Source organism: Schistocerca americana, chromosome 8 (assembly GCF_021461395.2).
Source record: "Schistocerca americana isolate TAMUIC-IGC-003095 chromosome 8, iqSchAmer2.1, whole genome shotgun sequence".
Taxonomy (NCBI): domain Eukaryota; kingdom Metazoa; phylum Arthropoda; class Insecta; order Orthoptera; family Acrididae; genus Schistocerca; species Schistocerca americana.
Genome location: NC_060126.1, coordinates 132,238,666 through 132,261,316, shown reverse-complemented (window position 1 = coordinate 132,261,316; position 22,651 = coordinate 132,238,666). Strand labels below are relative to the sequence as shown.

General features: G+C 41.6%; 1 protein-coding gene across 1 annotated transcript in view; it reads right to left on the bottom strand.

The window, feature by feature from the left end:
• The window catches only part of LOC124544641 (cardioacceleratory peptide receptor-like), a 456,935-nt gene that overhangs the window by 273,494 nt on the left and 160,790 nt on the right, over positions 1–22,651 (bottom strand). Inside the window, exon 2 of the mRNA XM_047123254.1 lies at positions 7,236–7,339. Within this exon, the coding sequence (XP_046979210.1) occupies positions 7,236–7,339 (104 nt within the window). The remainder of the gene's footprint in view (positions 1–7,235; positions 7,340–22,651) is intronic.

The window sequence follows — 22,651 nt, the reverse complement described above, 5'->3', positions numbered from 1 at the left end:
GTCAAGGTATGGATATCTGCCTTCCATTGTAACGTTCATCCCATAAGGGGTACGGATAACTACGTGGCTAACGCCCTTATCCGAAAGTTCCGACACGAATCTGAGGCAGGATATCTCCCTCAAGCCGAGGAAGAAGTGTATTGCGCGGGAACAGTCTTCTGGGTGATTCTAGGCCTGTTCAGAAAGTTAGCCAAGAAGCTAATCCCCAATTGACAGATTGAAGGAGGGCACGAGGTGCCAGGAATATGAATTAACATGGGATTGCTTTGCTTCTGTAACCACTATGATAGGAAGGATAAGATCTTCCTTTCCCAGGAGCTGATCACTCCAGTATTTAAATACTTTATCAGTCCTTGTGTGAAGGGCACCTATGGGTGCACAAGACCAATATGAGGATTAAGTAGTGCCTTCCTTGAACTACTTTAAATTACGATGCCTTTAAACGAGTGAGCCACGGTGAGGAATGCTTGAGAGCAAGAACCAGCCCCAGCATCTGGGTGGGAAGTTTAGTTCTGATAGGACACCGCCGGCCGAAGTGGCCGTGCGGTTAAAGGCGCTGCAGTCTGGAACCGCAAGACCGCTACGGTCGCAGGTTCGAATCCTGCCTCGGGGATGGATGTTTGTGATGTCCTTAGGTTAGTTAGGTTTAACTAGTTCTAAGTTCTAGGGGACTAATGACCTCGGCAGTTGAGTCCCATAGTGCTCAGAGCCATTTGAACCATTTGATAGGACACCGTACCCTACGACCAAGTGTTCATCCATTGCCAAGGACACCTACCCTCCATTAAACAACATAATAGTTGTGTGTTGTTGATGGTATATGCCTTCTCCCGTTTTGTTTGGCCAAAGCCGAATAAAACAGGTACTACGAGTGTACCCATGAAGTATCTGAGCTACGTTTTTCTGTGTTTTGGACCTAGAAGATTCTAGTTTGCGACAAAGTCCCGCATTTTGTGTGTCGTGATTTTAAAAAGTTCTGTTTCACTAGCTCTGTTGGTCTTATAACCACCACCTACTACTACTCACAACCCTCCTTCATGGAGCGTGTGAACCACAGTCTTATGTCAATCTTGAACATCTAACATGCGAAGTCGCAGACGAGGTGGGACGAGTCGAATGGATGGCTTAATTTTGTCTTTAATGTGGCCATGGATGAGACTCATGGGATAATTCCATCCAAAATTGATTCTCCCTGTTAATTCACTTCTTTCCAACATGGGGTCAATTACCTTCTTCCTTAAGATAACGATCCTAAGCCCATTAAGGAGAACTGGGAATCCCTGAGAAATAACATCACACTTGCACTCCACAGGGAGGCTGCCTGATGTAACAGCAAGGCCACAGGTCCGACCTCACTACCACCGAGGGAAAAAGCACTCCCTCTTCAGGCCACAAGTGGCCCATCGGGACCATCAAACCGCCTTGTCATCCTCAGTTGAGGATGCGGATTGGAGGGGCGTGTGGTCAGCACACCGCTCTCCCGGTCGTTATGATAGTTTTCTTTGACCGCAGCCGCTACTATTCAGTTGAGTAGCTTCTCATTTGGCATCACGAGGCTGAATGCACCCAGAAAAGTGGCAACAGCGTATGCCTACCCAGAGGGGACAGAACGCTACTTTTAAGATGTTGCCACGGTTTGTGGGACCATACAAGGTGTCCGTGTCACATTCTAAGTGAGCTTCTTGATTCAGGACCTCTCCACTGTTTAGTTAAGCAGAGTTCACATCAGCCAGCTGAAGGTCATCACAGGGAACCGGGATGCTGGTACTTTGCTGCTCCCATCTCCTTATGTTCGAGCTCAATGGGGGGAGGACTGTGCTGGATGCATGTGATGTCTGACTGATTCTATTATCGATTGCATCTGCCCTATGTTTGTCACTCGCTGGTTGCTGGGAGGCCAGGGGTGTTTGGCCAGTGGAGGTGCGCCTAGCATAAGCAGACGTGTATGTAGGACCACACTCGGCTAGCAATGGGAGGGTGGTCTTGCTGGAAGCAGCGGGCAGTTGGAGGTCCAAATTTACCGACGATGTGTGAGCACTCTGTTGGCCGAACTAGCCGCCTGTATTATAGGTATTTTGTTATTTGTTTACTGACCGTGCAGCCCAACAGGCCTTCTCCATACTGTCTATTTGACCGGCTACTGCCATTATTTACTTATCTGTTACCCCTGAGGTTAAGCGTTTGCCTCGCCTTTCTCAGTTATTTAAATGGTATGTGGTTTGATGTAAATGGATTCTTTCAAATACACCTCCTCCTCCATTCAGTAAATTTAAGCAACAATGTCTAGAGCAGACCTTTGTAGCAGTTCTGCCTACGGTTTTGCTTGGCTTTTGTGCCTTAAAGATCACTGCACGTAGCCGAGCGGTCTAAGGCGCTGCAGTCATGGACTGTGCGGCTGGTCCCGGTGGAGGTTCGAGTCTCCCTCGGGCATGGGTGTGTGTTTGTCCTTAGGATAATTTAGGTTAAGTAGTGTGTAAGCTTAGGGACTGATGACCTTAGCAGTTAAGTCCCATAAGATTAAAAAAGATATCACTGTACGTTAATAGCGGGCGTCCTCTGTATTAACCAAATTCCAGGCAAATCCTAAAATACATTCACCAACTGTGAAGTTTGTTACATGACGCGGGTAGTTATCACAGTTATCACGTACATTTTCTTGAAAATGCTATTGAAGTTCCTTTATATGTAAGATTTTATATTTTAAGATGTGGTTTTGGCTTTATCATTATTAGTGTTTTATTTGGCCCAAAGCCGTTTGTGTAATTGCTACGTTCAACTAATGGTTTCCTCAACTGATAGTATCGATCTGCAGTGGTCTGTTTATTCTCTTGTTGCAGCTTGTTGGCACTTTCATATTATTTTGGCCTCACTGTGGTAGGTCTTTATCGCTGGGCCTTAAGTCTTTTGAGATGTCACAAAGAATAGGTATTTAACTGGTCTTGACCTGTAACTCTTCGTCAACCGCTCGCATTTGTACTGAGTGTTCAGTCAACCGTGGACTCCCACAAGATTCTGATAGAAGGTGTCAGCAGATGTGTCGAAATTTGATCGTTAGAAGAAATATGACGCGATCTAAAACTCAGAAGATTTTTTATCTTCACTGTTATCACAACTGCTTAATACATTGAGATTTATGTTATTGTAGCTTTGCCAAGGAGGATGCCTGTTACTGGGCGTTGAGCCGTTTGTGCAGTTTGTGCAGTTTGAATGAACTTGACCTGTAACCGTTTTTGAGTACTTGTATTGCAGTCACTTATATCTTGAAATAATATTGGCTTCACAGTGAAAGACAATTATCATTGCTCGTTAAGCAATCTGCAAAGATTCTAAAGGGTATCAACTGACGTTCTGGAATAGCCTGTTAATAGTCATATTTAACAGTGTATTTTATAACTGTAAAAGGTTTACTTTTTTTTGGTGTTAATCAGTCAGTGTTCTCGTACATTTTATTTTGTGGTCCCAGTATGTTTCCACTCGACAACCAGCTTAATATCGCACCACCCTCGTCACTACGGAGGTTTTAGTCGAAAAAGCTTCTATTTCACCCTTTACATTTTTCCAGCATTTGGGAACGTACTTTTCCTCTTGCTACAGTCGCGTTCTTTGCGCTTCACTTTGCACAATATATTCTCGCAGATGTTTTATTGCTGATTTACATGTTTTGCATTCATCACTATGTTGTTTTGGTGTTTATCTGTTATTCGTGAGTGTTGTTTGTGAGTACTACCAACATCACACAAGCAATTCTTTTTAGTGCACTTTAAGTGTGTATGTTTGTGAGCGTGTGAGCGCTTGCTCGCGCGCGCGGTAATTGCAAAAACTGTGTTAGGAGTTGAAGAAAGCTGTACGGTTTTTTTTTTGGAGGGGGGGGGGGGGGAGGCGGAAATTGGGCTGGTCGTTGACGTTGGGGACTGATTCTGGATTTGTAAGTTTGGTTCATCGTTTCGGAGCTGTTTCTTTTCGGTCGTGGTTTTATTAATGAGAAATTTTTGTAGAATGAGGTGCTTCTTGTTATTTGTCAACATGACTTCCATGTCTGTGTGTCTGCTTGTGTGCAGTATGCTCTCCTCCTCCATGGCAGTACCTCCGCTACTGCTGAGCCTGTATTTCTACTAGACATTAGATAAAATACAACTAAACAAAAATTGTGGCCCTTATTTCAAGCCGGCCGAAGTGGCCGTGCGGTTAAAGGCGCTGCAGTCTGGAACCGCAAGACCGCTACGGTCGCAGGTTCGAATCCCGCCTCGGGCATGGATGTTTGTGATGTCCTTAGGTTAGTTAGGTTTAACTAGTTCTAAGTTCTAGGGGACTAATGACCACAGCTGTTGAGTCCCATAGTGCTCAGAGCCATTTGAACCTTATTTCAAACTTTTGGAAGTCTTATCAGTGAAAATGAAGAAACAGAGTGTTATAGCTATTTCATCAACTGAAGCAGAATGCATTTCCACAGCAGAATGTACCAAAGAAGTAGAATGCATCAAGATCCTACTGCAAGAGCTGTCCAGAACAGTCAAAATGCTATGAAAATGATAAAACGAGGAAATTGATTACTTTAAGCAAATATATAAATGTGAAATTCCACTACGTTAGTGAACAATAGAGAGAATTGTCTAAGATGAAATGTTGTACAGAAGAGCAACAGCCAGACATAATGTCAAAGCTTTACAAAGATCAAAGTTTGAGAAATTTAAAATTGCTAATACGAAAATATTACCATGATTGCTGTTTTGGAAAAGCATTAAATAACTGTTTACTATAATATTAACCAAAAATGTGAAACTTATACCTTTTTTGTTTTTGATTCATCAGCCTTCTGACTGGTGTGAGATTCCTCTTCTACAGCAATATTTTCATGTCAGAATAGCAAATGCCACCTGTGTCCTCATTTATTTGCTGGATGAATTCCAGTCTCTGTCTTCCTCTACAGCTTTACCCTCTACAGGTCTCTGTAGTACCGTGGAATTTAATCGCTGATATCTTAACAGATGCCCTGTTAACCCGTCCCTTCTTCCTGGCAGTTTTTTCCATAGATTCCTTTCTATTGTACAGAGAACCTCCTCATTTCTTACGTTACAGTCCCCGCTTAATTCTGGACATTCTTCTGTAGCACCACATCACAAACGCTTCTATTCTCTTATGTTCCGTTTTTCCAACAGTCCATGTTTCACCACAATACAACGCTGTGCTCCCGACGTCCATTATAAGAAATTTATTTCCCAAATTAAAGCCTGTGTTTGGTACTGTAAGAACGGCCTTTTGCCAGTGCTAGTTTGCTTTTTGTGTCCTCCTTGCTCCATCCATCATGGGTTATTTTGATGTCTCCAATTCTCATGTTAAGTTATTCGCTGTTCTCGTTTCTGCTACTTCTCATTACTTTTCATGTAGAATTATTGAAAGCAGACGTTTTACAGGGGATGTTGGAAAGTTGGTAAAACGCAGTGTCTGTTGTATGTTTCCAAAGTTTGGCATCTAGAGCGAAAAGGTGAATGCGAGTTGTCTGCGGTGAAATAAGAAAGTTGCCCGTACCTATAGTCTGTATGTGTGAAGAAGATAGTAACTGTTCGTGTCGTTTAATCTGGGTGTGTCCTCTAATAATCAAACAAAGAGTAAAAATATGACATATTAAGCACTAGTAATCAGTATCAAGTTTCACATGTGATCAAGCATAAGTTAAAAATAAAAGTTACAAAATGATGTCAAGGAAGCCACTATAGTGTTGAGACGAAAGAGAGAGAGAGAGATACACCAGAAATGAGGAGCAACAGTGCAGACTGATGACGTGTTACCCAGCGTGTGAGCCTTCACATCTCACCGTGTTATGCAGACGGCGGGCTGCAGTTCGTTTCCGATTCCGTGAATCACGTCGGTCATTTAAGTTCCGCCAACGGTACTCGAGTTTCAAAGGCTCTCAATACTCATAAGTGCATGAGGTCTTAAGAGGCAGACTTATGCCAACATGGGTCTACTACGAGATACTCCTTCATGGACTTTGCAGGGGCAATGTGTTGACTACTCTGGGAGAGCAGCAGAAGTGAGCTTGAGTGATAGTACGGCGTTCTGCTTAACAACTCTGTCTCAGAAAGAAAATACTTCGAAAACGGGTATTGTTGTCTATTGCCACCATAAACGGCCTTTCCTATAAAAAGCTATGCCCGTTTTACAAGCGAGTTCTAAGGAAATTACCACTGTCTGTCAGGTTGCCACTGGCTGGCTGGTTCTAACCGTCAACTACCTCCCAGCAAGGTATTTCTGGGCTCCTGGCCTTTCTAACAGTCAACAACACCATCTCGGAGACCATCAACACTCACTGTTTGAAACTGTCTCGAATGAAAAACAGCCCAAAGTTGCACTAAATTATGTTTATTTTAAACCTTGACCATGGTTTCTGCTATAATAATACAGCCTTCTTCAGAAGTCATAGACATTAATAAATGGAAAGTGTCTTAGCCCAGCGGCTGCGTCAAGAGCAATAAAATAACATAAGTAAAATTATATATATTTATGTGTATGACTTCTATTATTATTATAGCAGAAACCATGGTCAAGGTTCAAAATAAACATAATTTAGTGCAACTGTGGGCTGTTTTTCGTTCGAGACAATTTCATAACGGTTGCTGTTGTCGTTGCCATGATGAAAATACTGTTTGAAAGGCTTGCATTAAAATTAACTCGGCCGAAAAGTGCAAATATATAATTTCTGTTTCGCTCTTGTTTCGGGGACTAACTTAAATTCCCAAATAATAAATGTAGTGTCAAACGAGTTTCTTGAACAGATTACATACACGACCTTCCTCAAGAAAGTCGACACTTGTGTCTACGGGATGCGCATCTCGCCACAGCATCAAGCGGTGTAGCACAGCGTTAGCCCGCTGGATTCGTATTTGGAGAGGACGACGGTTCTATCCCTTTCCGTCCATCCTGATTTAGGTTTTTCGTGATTTCCCTTGATCGCTTATAGCAAATCCCGCAGTGGTTCCTTCGAAGGACCTTCTCCATCCTTCCCTAGTCTGAGCTTGTGCTCCGTTTCTAATGACCTCATTGTCGACTGACCGTCAAACACTAATCAACTCCTCCTCCTTTTCTTCCTCCTCCAGGCCACAGAATAAAAACAGAATAATCCCCAAACCGTGAATGAGCACCGGCCGTTACTAGGAATCCTTGGCGCAGATGGAACAAACATTGCAGAAAGAGCATCCGCAAAATGAAGCACGCGTGAAACTTTTGGATGTGCTTACCTGCAGGAACCGAATGATTTTGCAGGCAGCGTTGCCCGCATTCCACGAGACGGTCATCCTCCAGACGATGTCAGTCAAGACGCTGATGACGCCCACGGAGAGGTCTGCAACACAGAGGTTCCGTGTTGGATATGTGGCGTTGAGCTTGATTTCCCTTTCATTTAATTTCTTCAAATGAATCGCTTATTGATACTATTTATAACTAGGTGTAAGCTTTCATTTGTTACATGGTGAACGGTTTGACTTTCGAAAAAGTAAAAGCACTGGAGAAGTAGTTATGACGTTGTGCTTGATAATGAAAGCGAGATTTAAAAAACCAAATTATTTTTTAAAACATTATTGGAGAATGAGATTCTCACTCTGCAGCGGAGTGTGCGCTGATATGAAACTTCCTGGCAGATTAAAACTGTGTTCCCGACCGAGACTCGAACTCGGGACCTTTGCCTTTCGCGGGCAAGTGCTCTACCATCTGAGCTACCGAAGCACGACTCACGGCCGGTACTCATAGCTTTACTTCTGCCAGAACCTCGTCTCCTACCTTCCAAACTTTACAGAAGCTCTCCTGCGAACCTTGCAGAACTAGCACTCCTGAAAGAAAGGATCTGAAATAACAAACATCTTTAACAATAGAAATCAGTTTAAGGGAGTAGTCAACGAAAATATTTTGAGTAAAGCTGTAGCAAATAATTATCTTTATATCATTTAAACTGGCTAAAAAGTATCTTGATACTAATAATAATGAGCGGTGAACATGAGTGATCTCTAGTGTAGTACAGTATCGCTGAGTTACTGATACGCTGAGAAAAAAACGAAAGGTACTTATTACGAGAAGATCTATTGCGCGTAATATTTAGGTTGGTTGATTTTGGGGAGGGGATCAAACAACGAGGTGATCGGTCTCATTGGATTAGGATGGGGAAGGAGGTCGGCCGCGCCTTTTCGACGGAACCATTCTGGCATTTGCTCGAAGCTATTTAAGTACATCACGGAAGACCTAAATCAGGATATCCGGACGAGGGTTTGAACTATTGTCCTCCCGAATGCAAGTCCAGTGTGCTAACCACTGCACCGCCTCACTCGGTCGTAGTACTTAATTATTGGCTGGTTCAAATGGCTCTGAGCACTATGGGACTTAACTGGTGAGGTCATCAGTCCCCTAGAACTTAGAACTACTTAAACCTAACTAACCTAAGGACATCATACACATCCATGCCCGAGGCAGGACTGCGACCGTAGCGGTCACGCGGTTCCAGACTGTAGCGCCTAGAACCGCTCGGCCACTCCGGCCGACACTTAATTATTGCTTTTGGGAGGACGGACCTTACGATTTTTACACAACTGTACGGTAAATAAAGAAAAGAAAATCATTTCACTTACTAGATATAATTAATAAAAATTATAAATATTTAGTATAAATTTAGCGATTTTCGCAGTTAGAGATTATTACCATATTTCATAATTTAAACAGTTTGGAGGCGTACGTAGTGTAAATTTTGGAAGTATAAGAATATATTTGCTTAAGGCTTTCTTTATACTTAGTGGTATAAACGTAATATTAATAAAATTGACCTTTATCAGAGTGGTGGATCTACTGTAAGCATCCAGATCATAACAAAAGTTGAAGCTAAACTCTGATTATTTTGTACTAAGCGGTATTCGCAAAGTAGTATCGTTGGATTTTATTCTTGATTTATTCACTAACAAAACTTGACCGTTTATGCAGACGTAAGATATTATGTAATGCTCCCAAAGAATAGAAGCTCAATACGAAACTGCTGCGATACACTTTGGGGCAGTATAAACGTAAGGATGTAGTCTTTGATCCTTAGTCAATTTACACATCGATGAACCAATGACATAAATAGAAGAGATGTTGAGGAATAGGATTAAAAATCATGGTGAAAGGAAATTAATGATGAGTTTCGCTGATAGCATCGCTGTACCAAGTGAAAGTAGGAAAGAACTGTAGGACCTGTTGAATGGAATGAAGAGTGTATTGAGCAGACGCTGTGGATTAAAAGTAAACCCTAGAAAAAAAGTAATGAGATTAGCGATGAACTTAACATCAACACTGAGGACCACGAAGGGAAGAAGTGAAGGAGTTCTACTATCTTGGAAGCGAAGTACAACATGATGAACGAAGCAAAGAGGACATAAAAAGCATACTAGCAAAGGGGAATGGTTTTCCTGGTCAAAATAAGTTTTGCTAACATCAAACAGCATACAGTTTAATGATCACTCGAGGAAGAAGTTCCTGAGAAAGTATTGAAGTAAATCGTGGAGTATGGGAAAACCGGAAAACAAAAGAATCGAAGCATCTGAGATATGGTCCTATAGAAGGGTGTCGGAAATTAGGTGGACTGTTGAATGAAGAAGTTCTACGGAGATTTGGGGAGGAAAACGACAAGAAGAAGGGACAATATGATAGGATATGTGTTAAGACATCAGAGAATAATTTCCAAGATACGTCAGGGAGTTGTACAGTGTATGTGGGGGAAGAGAGAGATTGGAACACATCCAACAAATAACTGAGAAACTGGTGTTCAATGCTACTCTGAGATTAAGAGGAGAGATATTCGTGGCCAGCTGAATAAAACCGACCAGCAGTCTGAGGATAGAAAAAAAAAGATTTGATAATATGTCGCCGCCATTTTGTAGACAAATACCGTTCCCATTTAGTATGAATATTTTCCTTCTCCCGTTGTCTCGTCGTGGTATCACGACCCGACTGCGATGTGACAAGTTCTTTTGGTAAGCAGGGAACAGAGCTGAGCAGACAGTCACTGAGTGTTTTTCTTCCTGTATGACGGTAAATCTAATACAAGCCTGGGGCCATCAATATCCAAGTTGGTGAAAGGCATAGAACAGGGCCGGCCAGAAACACAGCACGCGGGCAGCGCTTTGGCATACGGGTCTCTCTCTCTCTCTGTGCCAGAGCACGTTTCCCCCATCATCACGTTATGCTGTCTGAGCGGGAACTGCAAACGCGAGGCTTAGACAGCAGAGCAGTTGCGCAAGGAACACAGACTGGCTTGCATGCGGCTTGGTTTCATATTACGCTCTATTAGGAAATTAGAAAAACTCAAGTTATGTGGCATGGCGAATTGTATTATACTGTTACTGACTATTGCTACAAGAGACAATTAAAAATACAAATAAAATGGTTGAGTTTGCAGCTGCATTATATGAGTCATATTGTGCGGGCCACTTTGTTCGTGTAAAATTCTTACATTTCTGTTGATGTATAGAAAAAGAGGCAAAAAATAGTCTCTGTAGCATACAGTTAGGAATGGAATAAATTATCATAATTACAATTGAAAGGAAAAAATTATTACCTAGCACTTCTCTACCGACAGTGCCATGGCTACAGTTGTCAACATAATATGTCACAAAACGAAACAAAATGTTCATCATTATCTAATTACTTTTACTGAAGACATAATAAAGTGTCGGCACAGAAGCAGGTAGGTTATCAGATTGTCGTCACTGAGGCTGCCACGTAATCGTGACTTGTTTAGTTTCATTATTGAAAACAATCTTTCGCAAATATAAGTTGGTCCAAACATGGAGCCAAGTCTTCCTGAAGAGCCGGCCGGTGTGGCCGAGCGGTTCTAGGCGCTTCAGTCTGGAACCGCGCGACCGCTACGGTCGCAGGTTCAAATCCTGCCTCGGGCATGGATGTTTGTGATGTCCTTAGGTTAGTTAGGTTTAAGTAGTTCTCAGTCTAGGGGACTGATGACCTCAGATGTTAAGTCCCATAGTGCTTAGAGCCATCTGAACCATTTTTTCTTCCCGAGGAGAACCTACGTACAACTCCTGGATAGCTTTAAAGTGATAGAATTTGTCTTTTAATAGGAAAAGTTACACTTTAGATCGATTAGTTCCGTTTGGAAATGAATGAGGTGCGTTTTCAACTGATACGGCAAATGGTCTTGAAAAAATCTTAAAACAGATACGATGTTGGCAGTGTTCTGAAAACTGTTTGAATAGTCTTCGTGTATTTCTTCCAACACCGAAATTAACTGTTTAAAATGTGCATTTTCTTTAACACCAGAGAGCTTAGGAAATCGGACGGTGTTGTTTTTCAGAAGTTGTCCCTTCTACAATGTAATTCTCATTTTAAATGCATCCACTTTTCCCATTAAATCTGATATTCATTGCTTCTTGCCTTGCAACGCCTTGTTACTCGTAGTGGCAGCTTGTGAGTGTACATTTAGGTGTTCACAAATTTTTAGATACAGATAAATTTGAGAGAGTGAAACTGTTAGCCTCTGCTGTATAACAGTTACGCTTATTAACAAATTTATACGAGTACAGCCACTGCCAAGAATAATAATAACAGTAATAATAATAATAATAATAACATAACAGTAACAATAATAATAATAATAATAATAATAATAATAATAATAATCCCTGTGGAGGCCCGGGAAAAGAATAGGCCTCCGGTATGTTCTGCCAGTCGTAAAAGGCGACGAAAAGAACAAACCACTAATAGGGCTAACCCCCCTTTTAGTGTGATTAGTTGGTTCAGGACAGAACTAATGAAGCCTCGGACAAGCGCCGTCATGGTCGGGGACGACGCTTGAACCCTATGCCTGCCCGCAATGGTAACGACACTGCTAGCCAACTGGAAAATGATTTAAATCCAAATAGAGGTGTTTTGCAGGATATGCTTCCTGCAACCACCCTAGAAGGAAAACAAAGACAGAGGATGAGATGGTCAGATGAAGTTAATCGACACCTCATGTTCTGTTATTACCAAGCAACAAACCTAGGAACCAACACAAATGGATACAGATCACAAGTATACACAACATTTATTACCAGATACCCAGAATTAAAATTTTTAACAGAACAACGACTAGCTGATCAGATCCGTGTAATAATAAAAAATAACAGGATACCCCAGTCAGAATTAGATAACATCAAACAACAAGTACAACAAATACTGGAACAAAATAATGTGCAATCAGAAGAAGAAGAAAATACAGTAATGGACTCAAACATCCCAGAGCAAACAAACAAAGAACAACACGCACCAATTAAACAATCAGAGGAAAACGAAATCTTAAGGCAGCCACCAGAACAAGCACAAATAGAACACAAAGTGACACAGATATTAGATATAGAAGAAAAATTTCAGCTAACATATATAGAATACAAAGACACAAATACAGACATTAGACCATTCTTGCATAGACCACCAAATAACCCACAAGTCGAAACAACAATAAAAACTATCAACACAATCATACACAACAAAATAAATGAAAACACAACTATGGAAGAGTTACAACTACTGCTATATATAGGAGCACTCACTACACTAAATATTCACACTAGGCAGAGATCAGAACCAACCAACACACAGAAGAAACCCACAAAACCAGCATGGCAACACAGGCTACAGATCAAAATAGAAAAACTGAGAAAAGACATCGGACAGCTAACACAATTTATAAGAAATGAAATCTCGGAAAAAAAACGAAAAAGGTTAGGTAAAATCTCACAACAAGAAGCGACAGAGCAATTAGACGAAAAGAAGCAGAAATTACAAGCATTCGCCAAACGACTCAGAAGATACAAAAAAAGTGAAAATAGAAGGAAACAAAACCAAACATTCAACACAAACCAAAAGAAATTTTACCAGACAATAGATAACACACACATTGAAATAAACAATCCACCAAACATAACAGACATGGAACACTTCTGGAGCAACATATGGTCAAACCCGGTACAACATAACAGGCATGCACGGTGGATACAAGCAGAAACAGACACATACAAGATGATACCACAAATGCCTGAAGTGACAATTTTGCAACATGAAGTCAGCCAAGCAATTAATTCTACTCACAATTGGAAAGCCACTGGAAATGATAAAATAGCAAATTTCTGGTTAAAGAAGTTCACCTCAACACATTCACATCTAACTAAATTATTTAACAGTTACATTGCAGACCCATACACATTCCCTGATACACTTACACATGGAATAACTTATCTGAAACCTAAAGATCAAGCAGACACAGCGAACCCAGCTAAATATCGCCCCATAACATGCCTACCAACAATATACAAAATATTAACTTCAGTCATTAAACAGAAACTAGTGACACATACAACACAGAACAAAATTATAAATGAAGAACAAAAAGGCTGTTGCAAAGGAACACGAGGATGTAAAGAGCAACTGATAATAGATGCAGAGGTGACATATCAAGCTAAAACTAAACAAAGGTCGCTACACTACGCATACATCGATTACCAAAAAGCTTTTGATAGTGTACCCCACTCGTGGTTACTACAAATATTGGAAATATATAAAGTAGACCCTAAATTGATACAGTTCCTAAACATAGTAATGAAAAACTGGAAAACCACACTTAATATCCAAACAAATTCAAATAATATCACATCACAGCCAATACAGATTAAGCGTGGAATATACCAAGGAGATTCATTAAGTCCTTTCTGGTTCTGCCTTGCTCTGAACCCACTATCCAACATGCTAAATAATACAAATTATGGTTACAATATTACTGGAACATACCCACACAAAATCACACATTTGCTATACATGGATGATCTAAAACTACTGGCAGCAACAAATCAACAACTCAACCAATTACTAAAGATAACAGAAGTATTTAACAATGATATAAATATGGCTTTTGGAACAGACAAATGTAAGAAAAATAGCATAGTCAAGGGAAAATACACTAAACAAGCAGATTACATATTGGATAACCACAGCGACTGCATAGAAACGATGGAAAAAACAGATGCCTATAAATATCTAGGATACAGACAAAAAATAGGAATAGATGATAGAAATATTAAGGAAGAGCTAAAAGAAAAATATAGACAAAGACTAACAAAAATACTGAAAACAGAATTGACAGCAAGAAACAAGACAAAAGCTATAAATACCTATGCTATACCAATATTAACCTACTCATTTGGAGTAGTGAAATGGAGTAACACAGACCTAGAAGCACTCAATACACTTACACGATCACAATGCCACAAATATAGAATACATCACATGCATTCAGCAACAGAAAGATTCACATTAAGCAGAAAGGAAGGAGGAAGGGGATTTATCGACATAAAAAACCTACATTATGGACAGGTAGACAATTTAAGAAAATTCTTTCTAGAACGAGCAGAAACTAGCAAAATACACAAAGCAATCACCCACATAAATACATCGGCTACACCACTACAATTTCATAACCACCTGTACAACCCTTTAGATCACATAACATCAACAGATACAAAGAAAGTAAATTGGAAAAAGAAAACACTACATGGCAAGCACCCGTATCATCTAACACAACCACACATCGATCAAGACGCATCCAACACATGGCTAAGAAGAGGCAATATATACAGTGAGACAGAAGGATTCATGATTGCAATACAGGATCAAACAATAAACACCAGATATTACAGCAAGCATATTATTAAAGATCCCAATACCACAACAGATAAATGCAGACTTTGCAAACAACAAATAGAAACAGTAGATCACATCACAAGCGGATGTACAATACTAGCAAATACAGAATACCCCAGAAGACATGACAATGTAGCAAAAATAATACATCAACAACTTGCCATACAACATAAACTAATAAAACAACACGTTCCCACATACAAGTATGCACCACAAAATGTACTGGAGAATGATGAATACAAATTATACTGGAACAGAACCATGATAACAGATAAAACAACACTACATAACAAACCTGACATCATACTCACCAATAAAAAGAAGAAATGAACACAACTAATCGAAATATCCATACCCAATACAACAAATATACAGAAGAAAACAGGAGAAAAAATTGAAAAATACATCCAACTGGCTGAGGAAGTCAAGGACATGTGGCATCAGGATAAAGTTGACATCATACCAATTATACTATCAACTATAGGAGTCATACCACACAATGTCCACCAGTACATCAATGCAATACAGCTACATCCAAACGTATATATACAACTACAGAAATTAGTAATTATTGATACATGTTCAATTACCCGAAAGTTCCTAAATGCAATGTAACATACACCGTACAGTTAAAAGGAAGTCATGCTTGATCAAGGTCCGCGTTACTTTCCATTTTTAACTAGACATAACGTCTGAGAAAGGAAAGAATAATAATAAGATGCAAATCTTATATGACAAAAGAAAGAACTAGTTTTGTGGAATTTTGTTGTTTTGTATGTAATTAAGTACAGTTTAGGGCAGTGACGAAATAATATGTAAACTTTCGCAACCTTACATTTCACATTTTTGTCTAAGTGGAAGTGCTTTTCCCTTTTTTCTGGCAAATGTACAGGATCTGTAACAGATATATTTGTTCACGAATTTACTTCTGGACTGAAAATCAGATATTCTTATGTTGCACCCACACAACAACTTGAGCTAAATGTACACTTCCTTGTTAAATGTTCACTTGTAGTAACCCTTATTTCATGTCGTCACTCTATCAATCAAAGGAAATGTTCTTGGAGGCCCTAGTTCCTTCGCGGCTAACTCTTCTGGTAATTTAGTTTTCTGTTCGCAGAATGAGATTTTCACTCTGCAGCGGAGTGTTCGCTGATATGAAACTTCCTGGGAGATTAAAGCTGTGTGCCAGACCGAGGCTCGAACTCGGGACCTTTGCCTTTCGCGGACAAGTGCTCTACTGACTGAGCTCCCCAAGTACGACTCACGACCTGTCCTCACAGATTTACTTTTCTGTTGGCATTTAAAATAGATACAACGCACTCGAAAGCCGATTCCCGAACAGTAAACAACCAACTCCAGACATGAAGTGATGTTTGTCGAAATGACTGAACTTGAGTAGTATTGTCTACCAACATGGTCAGTTGAGTCGCTGAGGTCCATAAGGGACTAAACCACACCGCCGTCGATCCCACATTTAAGTAAATGTCAGGGAAACCTGTGATACAGCTTTTCGTGAATTTTCATACATACAATGTGGGCCTACAGCACAGATAAACCTGACTCACCATAAGATCAATGGATTTCAGAAGCATTTATTAATACTACAGTCTCACGTTTTCTTTTTCCTTTATTGAGTTTCGATTCCCCCCGAAGGGGGCGGGCTGGCAGCAGCTTAGTATGCTGCTGTTCAGCCTACAGAATTTGTTTTAAAAATATGAAGATAATAAATAATAAAAACAGGCGATAAAGTCGGAGACTCAAATGGAAACATGGCGGAAAAATCGTGGAACTAAAAACATAGAACAAAGGGGTGATGGTGCTAATAAAATACATTTGAAGCAGACAGGTAAAATAATAGGCAGACAATTAACAAACACGGCGACAGTCTGGTTTCTGTTCGCAAGAGACATAAAATTCACACCCAGCGACAGCATGATTTCTGTTCGCAACACTTTGGAAAGACGAACAACACTGAACATTCACTTGAACACTGCACTAAAAAGTTAGCAACTATGACACACCAAAGCCGAGGGCAGGTGGGGGAACCTGGACAGATGATGGGAAAATAAGTCTCACGTTCGACAGTGGCGTGCTTTAGACCCTTATGATTCTCAGTGCCTCAAATGGATTACTGTACGACAACATTCATAGCGACATACTATAACTCATTCAGAAACCCACAAAATTTGTTTACTGTAAGTTCAACTTTAACATATACTGACGTACGATCTAATTTTGCTACCGCATATACTGAATGAATTAGCATATATGAGGATTTATGCCGAGCGGACGGGGATAAAAGACTGCACCAGTTTGCTACCATCTGGTGGCACTGACGCATAGTTGAGTGGCAAGGGCTAGCTGTGCACATCGCGAACCGTGCACGTTTTTTATCAGATCCGTACGTATCTGGCTGGCCCTTAAGTCAATTACGTCACCAGAGTTGCCAATGCGCAAAAGATCCTTAAACGTGCACAACTTAAAGTGCGCTCGCAAGCCTGATGCCAAGTTTCACTGAGTCTAGAGGAGCAGTAGCACGGCAGATTTGAGTGCCGTATCTTTCAGTGTGCAGTGTCGAAGTTACGTTTAACAGCATTCAAAGAAAAATAACCAATAAATCCACAAGGTATCGGAAGTCAGGGTATTCACGTGCTGTGGTGCTCTTAAACAGCAGCCGCCACTGATTATTGGTGTTCAAGCGAGCAGTCAAGTCAGTTACAAAGGCGAGGTCTGCAATTCATTCCGGATCTTCTAACGTTGGTTCCTGTTTTCCCTTTTCTTTCGTAAATTGAACAATAGCAGGTCTTAACTCGAAAAATCGTTCCAAGCATGCCCCTCGGGTTAAACAACTTACTTCGTTGTAGTAAACCACGTCTCCATACCTGAGCCGTGTATCGATTCGTGCTACACCTTGTGTTTAGATTGCATTGGTTTTTCTTTTCTTCCCCTGACATGTTTGTTTGATATGTTGTCTGTCATTAAGTGGTTGCTTGGTTGTCTTTTCCCTCTGCTATCGATATCTGAGTTTTTGCTTCCGGGAAACTGCTGTGGAGGAAGTGAGATCTTTGACCGGTTGTAACCTCGTGTGGTGGCGTGGAAGTAGGGAGTTGCACGGAGGGAAAGTGTGGTGGAGACGGCAGGGCACTGTGGCTGTCCAGCGCGAAGCAGGCGTGGTCGGTTGTACCGAGTCGCCACGTGATGTAAGTCGGTTGTGTGCAACGCGCAGATCGAGTTGACGGAAGAGCTCAAATGGTTCAAATGGCTCTGAGCACTATGGGACTTAACTTCTGAGGTCATCAGTCCCCTAGAACTTAGAACTACTTAAACCTAACTTACCTAAGGACATCACACACATCCATGCCCGAGGCAGGATTCGAACCTGCTACCGTAGCGTTCACGCGGTTCCTGACTGTAGTGCCTAGAACCGCTCGGCCGCCCCGGTCGGCCCCGGAAGAACTCCCTGCGTGTTGGTTGTATACAGAATCGCCCCACGAGTAGTTGCTGTTCATTTCGCCTTAGTGGGACGTTAACAAAATTCTTTAAATCCTCCGTTTCAACACGGGAGTTTAAAAGGAGACACCTAACATGAAGGAGCGGTCACTACCCGTCAACATTGGAGACAAGACGTGAACTCCGGTGGCAGAGCGTGTTGTCGCGTGACCGTAGCGTGTTGGGTACGCTGGCGACGCGTGCGCGGTCGGATGTGTGGATCCTTGCCATCGGAGGTCGTGTACCGCCTGTTCGAACACAATTGAAAGTTAAGTTCGTGGAAGCTTTAATCATTAAGTAATAATTTTGTGTAACCAGCGTCTCTTCTGCCTTGTGGCCTCCGGCGACCGGGTTTCCTGTCCCTGGCACCGTTGTAATTGGAGACAGTGATCTTTCCTCCTCCTCTCGTTACTGTCCGATGGGAGGTGCAGTTTTGGCAGTTTAATCGTTTTGCTATTCTGTCGTGAGTTATGACTAAATTCATGCATCTTGTTGGTTGGTCATGTGGTCGCTCATTCAGGACTGCGTGGTGTAATGTTTCCTTGCACGAGGTTAGCTCTAATTCTGTCAGTAAGTTAAGCCATCTTATAACAAGTTTTCGCTGGCTAAAAGTCGGTGCAGTGACCAGCCTGAGAGTGGAAATTGTGTTTACGGGCGTATTTAAATTGGTCAATATTCTGCCTAGCCTGAGCATCCCTGAGTAGGTGATTTGTGGCCGCCTTACACGGGTCCGTCATATCTGTTATGTTCTAATGATATTCCAGGACACTTTTGTTTAAATTTTTTTAAAATTCCTCCACGTTGTAAATTTCTTTTATTGCCATCAATCGCGTGTCTGCTGAGACCTGTTTAATTTTTTTTAATGGTGGTGTTAGTAGCTTCACTACCTCACCGTACTTCATTAACAAAGTTCTGTATTTACTTTAGTAGCCTGTTTACTAATTTTATTTAAATTTTTAAAAAATTGTTGTATTGCTATAAATTACTTTTACTGGCGTTAGCGGCGTGTTTTAAAAGGTAGTTTATTGCCGTACTGCTTGTATTGCTATAAATTTCTTAAATTACTTGATTGTCGTTAGCGGCGTGTTTTAAAAGGTTGTTTATTGCTGTACTGCTAACTTATGTAAGATACGAATAAAACATTTGTGAAAATCTCAACTCGACAGTAAACTACTAGAAATTTGGCCCCGTTTCCCAACTTGTGGTGTGGCTTGCAGTAACCGTAACCACTGTGTGTGTCAATACCGTTCCTGCAGTTCCATCAAAAGTATTGAAATTGACGATCTAATAACCCATGTGACGTTAGATAATTTACTATTCGGATCACCAGTTTCATGATGTGCTCCATCCCTGAAAATTTAGCACAAAGTGCCTCTTGATGCACGCATTCCGTACAAATAGTGTGTTGATCGTTGTATTTTTTTTGTGCTACGACGCCCTCGTATTGCTGGCGCTCTGTCGGTGGTAACTGAGATCAACATGTTCCAATTCAGGTCACCTGCTTCAACTGCCTTTTAAACCGTTTTCAGAGAGTCGATTCCTCTCCTTGTGTCTTTCATTGGCACCGAATCTAACAGTTCTTTCGTCAGGTACAAAGTGATGTCGGCTGCACGAACGTGAATCGCAAGTTGTGCCGTCTCCGAAATGTCGATCGACTCGCCCAAAGCATTTGAGAATACGATGAATTCCCTGGCATTGTCAGTTAACTGTCTGTAGACGTCCAATGCCACGACAGTTATGCGACGAGTTATTGTTTGTCGCGACAAAATAATTTCGGAAAACTTTTGTACTTCCAGTGCCGTCACGAGTTCTGCTGCCTGAACAATGCACTCTTTAATGAACTCGCCATCTCTGACAGATTTATCACATCTTGCTACTCTGAGTGCTACTTTGTAGCTCTCTTTTAATGACGGGCCGCTACAGATAGTTATCGGCTGATAATAAGAAACACATTGTATATATGAAGATGGTATCTCAGATACCATCTCCATATATATATACTGGGTGTTCAAAAAGTCAATATAAATTTGAAAATTGAATAAATCACGGAATAATGTAGATAGAGAGGTACAAATTGACACACATGCTTGGAATGAAATGGAGTTTTATTAGAACCAAAAAAATACAAAAGTTCAAAAAATGTCTGACAGATGGCGCTTCATCTGATCAGAATAGCAATAACTAGCATAACAAAGTAAGACAAAACAAAGATGATGTTCTTTACAGGAAATGCTCAATATGTCCACCATCATTCCTCAACAATAGCTGTAGTCGAGGAATAATGTTGTGAACAGCACTGTAAAGCATGTCCGGAGTTACGGTGAGGCATTGGCGTCGAATGTTGTCTTTCAGCATCCCTAGAGATGTCGGTCGATCACGATACACTTGCGACCTCAGGTAGCCCCAAAGCCAATTATCGCACGGACTGAGGTCTGGGGACCTGGGAGGCCAAGCATGAGGAAAGTGGCGGCTGAGCACACGAGCATCACCAAACGGCGCGCGCAAGAGATCTTTCACGCGTATAGCAACATGGGATGGAGCACCATCCTGCATTTTGGTTTTAATAAAACCCCATGTCATTCCAAGCATGTGGGTGAATTTTTACCTCTATAACTACATTATTCCGTGGTTTATTTTTTTTTCAAATTTATACTGACTTTTTGATCACCCGGTATATAACACCGACCATTTGACCATCTTCTTCTGTGCGGATGTTGTGGTGTCACCGCCAGACATCACACTTGCTAGGTGGTAGTTTTAAATCGGCCGCGGTCCATTAGTACATGTCGGACCCGCGTGTCGCCACTGTGTGATCGCAGACCGAGCGCCACCACAAGGCAGGTCTCGAGATACGGACTAGCACTCGCCCCAGTTGTACGGACGACGTAGCTAGCGACTACACTGACGAAGCCTCGCTCCTTTGCCGAGCAGATAGTTAGAATAGCCTTCAGCTAAGCCAATGGCTACGACCTAGCAAGGCGCCGTTAGTAACATTGCATGTATCTAAAGAGTCTCACTTGTATCGCCACAATCTCCAGATGTACCAAAAGGATGGATTAAAGTTAAGTATTACAGAAGCTACGTACTTTTATTTATAGCATTCATTACGTATCCTGTTTCAGACCTCACGCCCATCTGCGTGAGCGTAGCGCGTGCCTTTCGGCTTCCTCTCATTGTGTCTAGGCTGTCTTGTCTAGACACAACAGATGTACAAACAGTGCCCGTACTATTACGGGAATCGGCAGTAATGCCTCGAGTATTGAGTACAATGGGCAGGGAAACTATGAATATAGTGCGGGACAATCAGTTGCGAATGTGGGTCTCACGGGAGGCGTGCCAGAGATAAGTCCCTGCAGTCACACTATTCTCGATGGCTGAGAGGTGGCTCGTTGGTCTAGGGGTATGATTCCTGCTTTCTTTTGGGACATTAAAATTAATTGAATAAATCAAATAATATTGTTAATAATAAAGAATTACATACATCTACAATGTTTCCTACCCGCTGCCTCTACCTTATCCTGTCAGGAGACGGGGACACCGTGGCTAGGCCTCCAAGTACGACCCCTGCCCACTCTGCCCCCTGACCTACTACACCTTAAAAAAAAAATGGATAGAGCGTCTGCCATGTAAGCAGGAGATCTCGCGTTCGAGTCCCGGCTGGGCACACATTTTCAACTGTCCCCGTTGACTTACATCAACGCCTGTATGCAGCTAGGGGTATTCATTTCACTGTAAGAAACACATTGGGTTTCTACAGGTGTATACGTACGTATACAAACAGTACAAACACAATGATTTTCGGGGGCTACCCACACTAATATGGGCTTGCTGTGAACCATACACCTTTTTAGGTTTGCCAACTTATTTTCTCTTTCATAGCCAACTAAATCTTGATATTCCTTGTGCACTGTGGTGCATGCAGCTCATCAGCGTATCTGCGGTGCCCCTGCGATTATGCGACTGCATAATAGACACTGCGAAGTTTCATCCTTCTCTTCGAAAAATTACTTTACTTCCTACTTGTATTTAAATGGTCGTGACAGTTTGGTGCTACACTGCCTCGTTTTGAGTGTATTGCCTTTCCAACAACCACTGTTCCTTTACACTTCCTTTGAACCACAAGCAAATAGCGATAAATAAAAGCGCTCACTCTTTGAAAAATAACACACCTATCCCTGAAGAGACTATGCCGCATCGCTCAACTACATGAAATATCGCGCCATACCGTATTCTTCCTAGAAGTCGGCAGCTCGTGGTCGCGCGGTAGCGTTCTCGCTTCCCGCGCCCGGGTTCCTGGGTTCGATTCCCGGCGGGGTCAGAGATTTTCTCTCTGCCTCGTGATGACTGGGTGTTGTGTGATGTCCTCAGGTTAGTTAGGTTTAAGTAGTTCTAAGTTCTAGGGTACTGATGACCATAGATGTTAAGTCCCATAGTGCTCAGAGCCATTTGAACCATT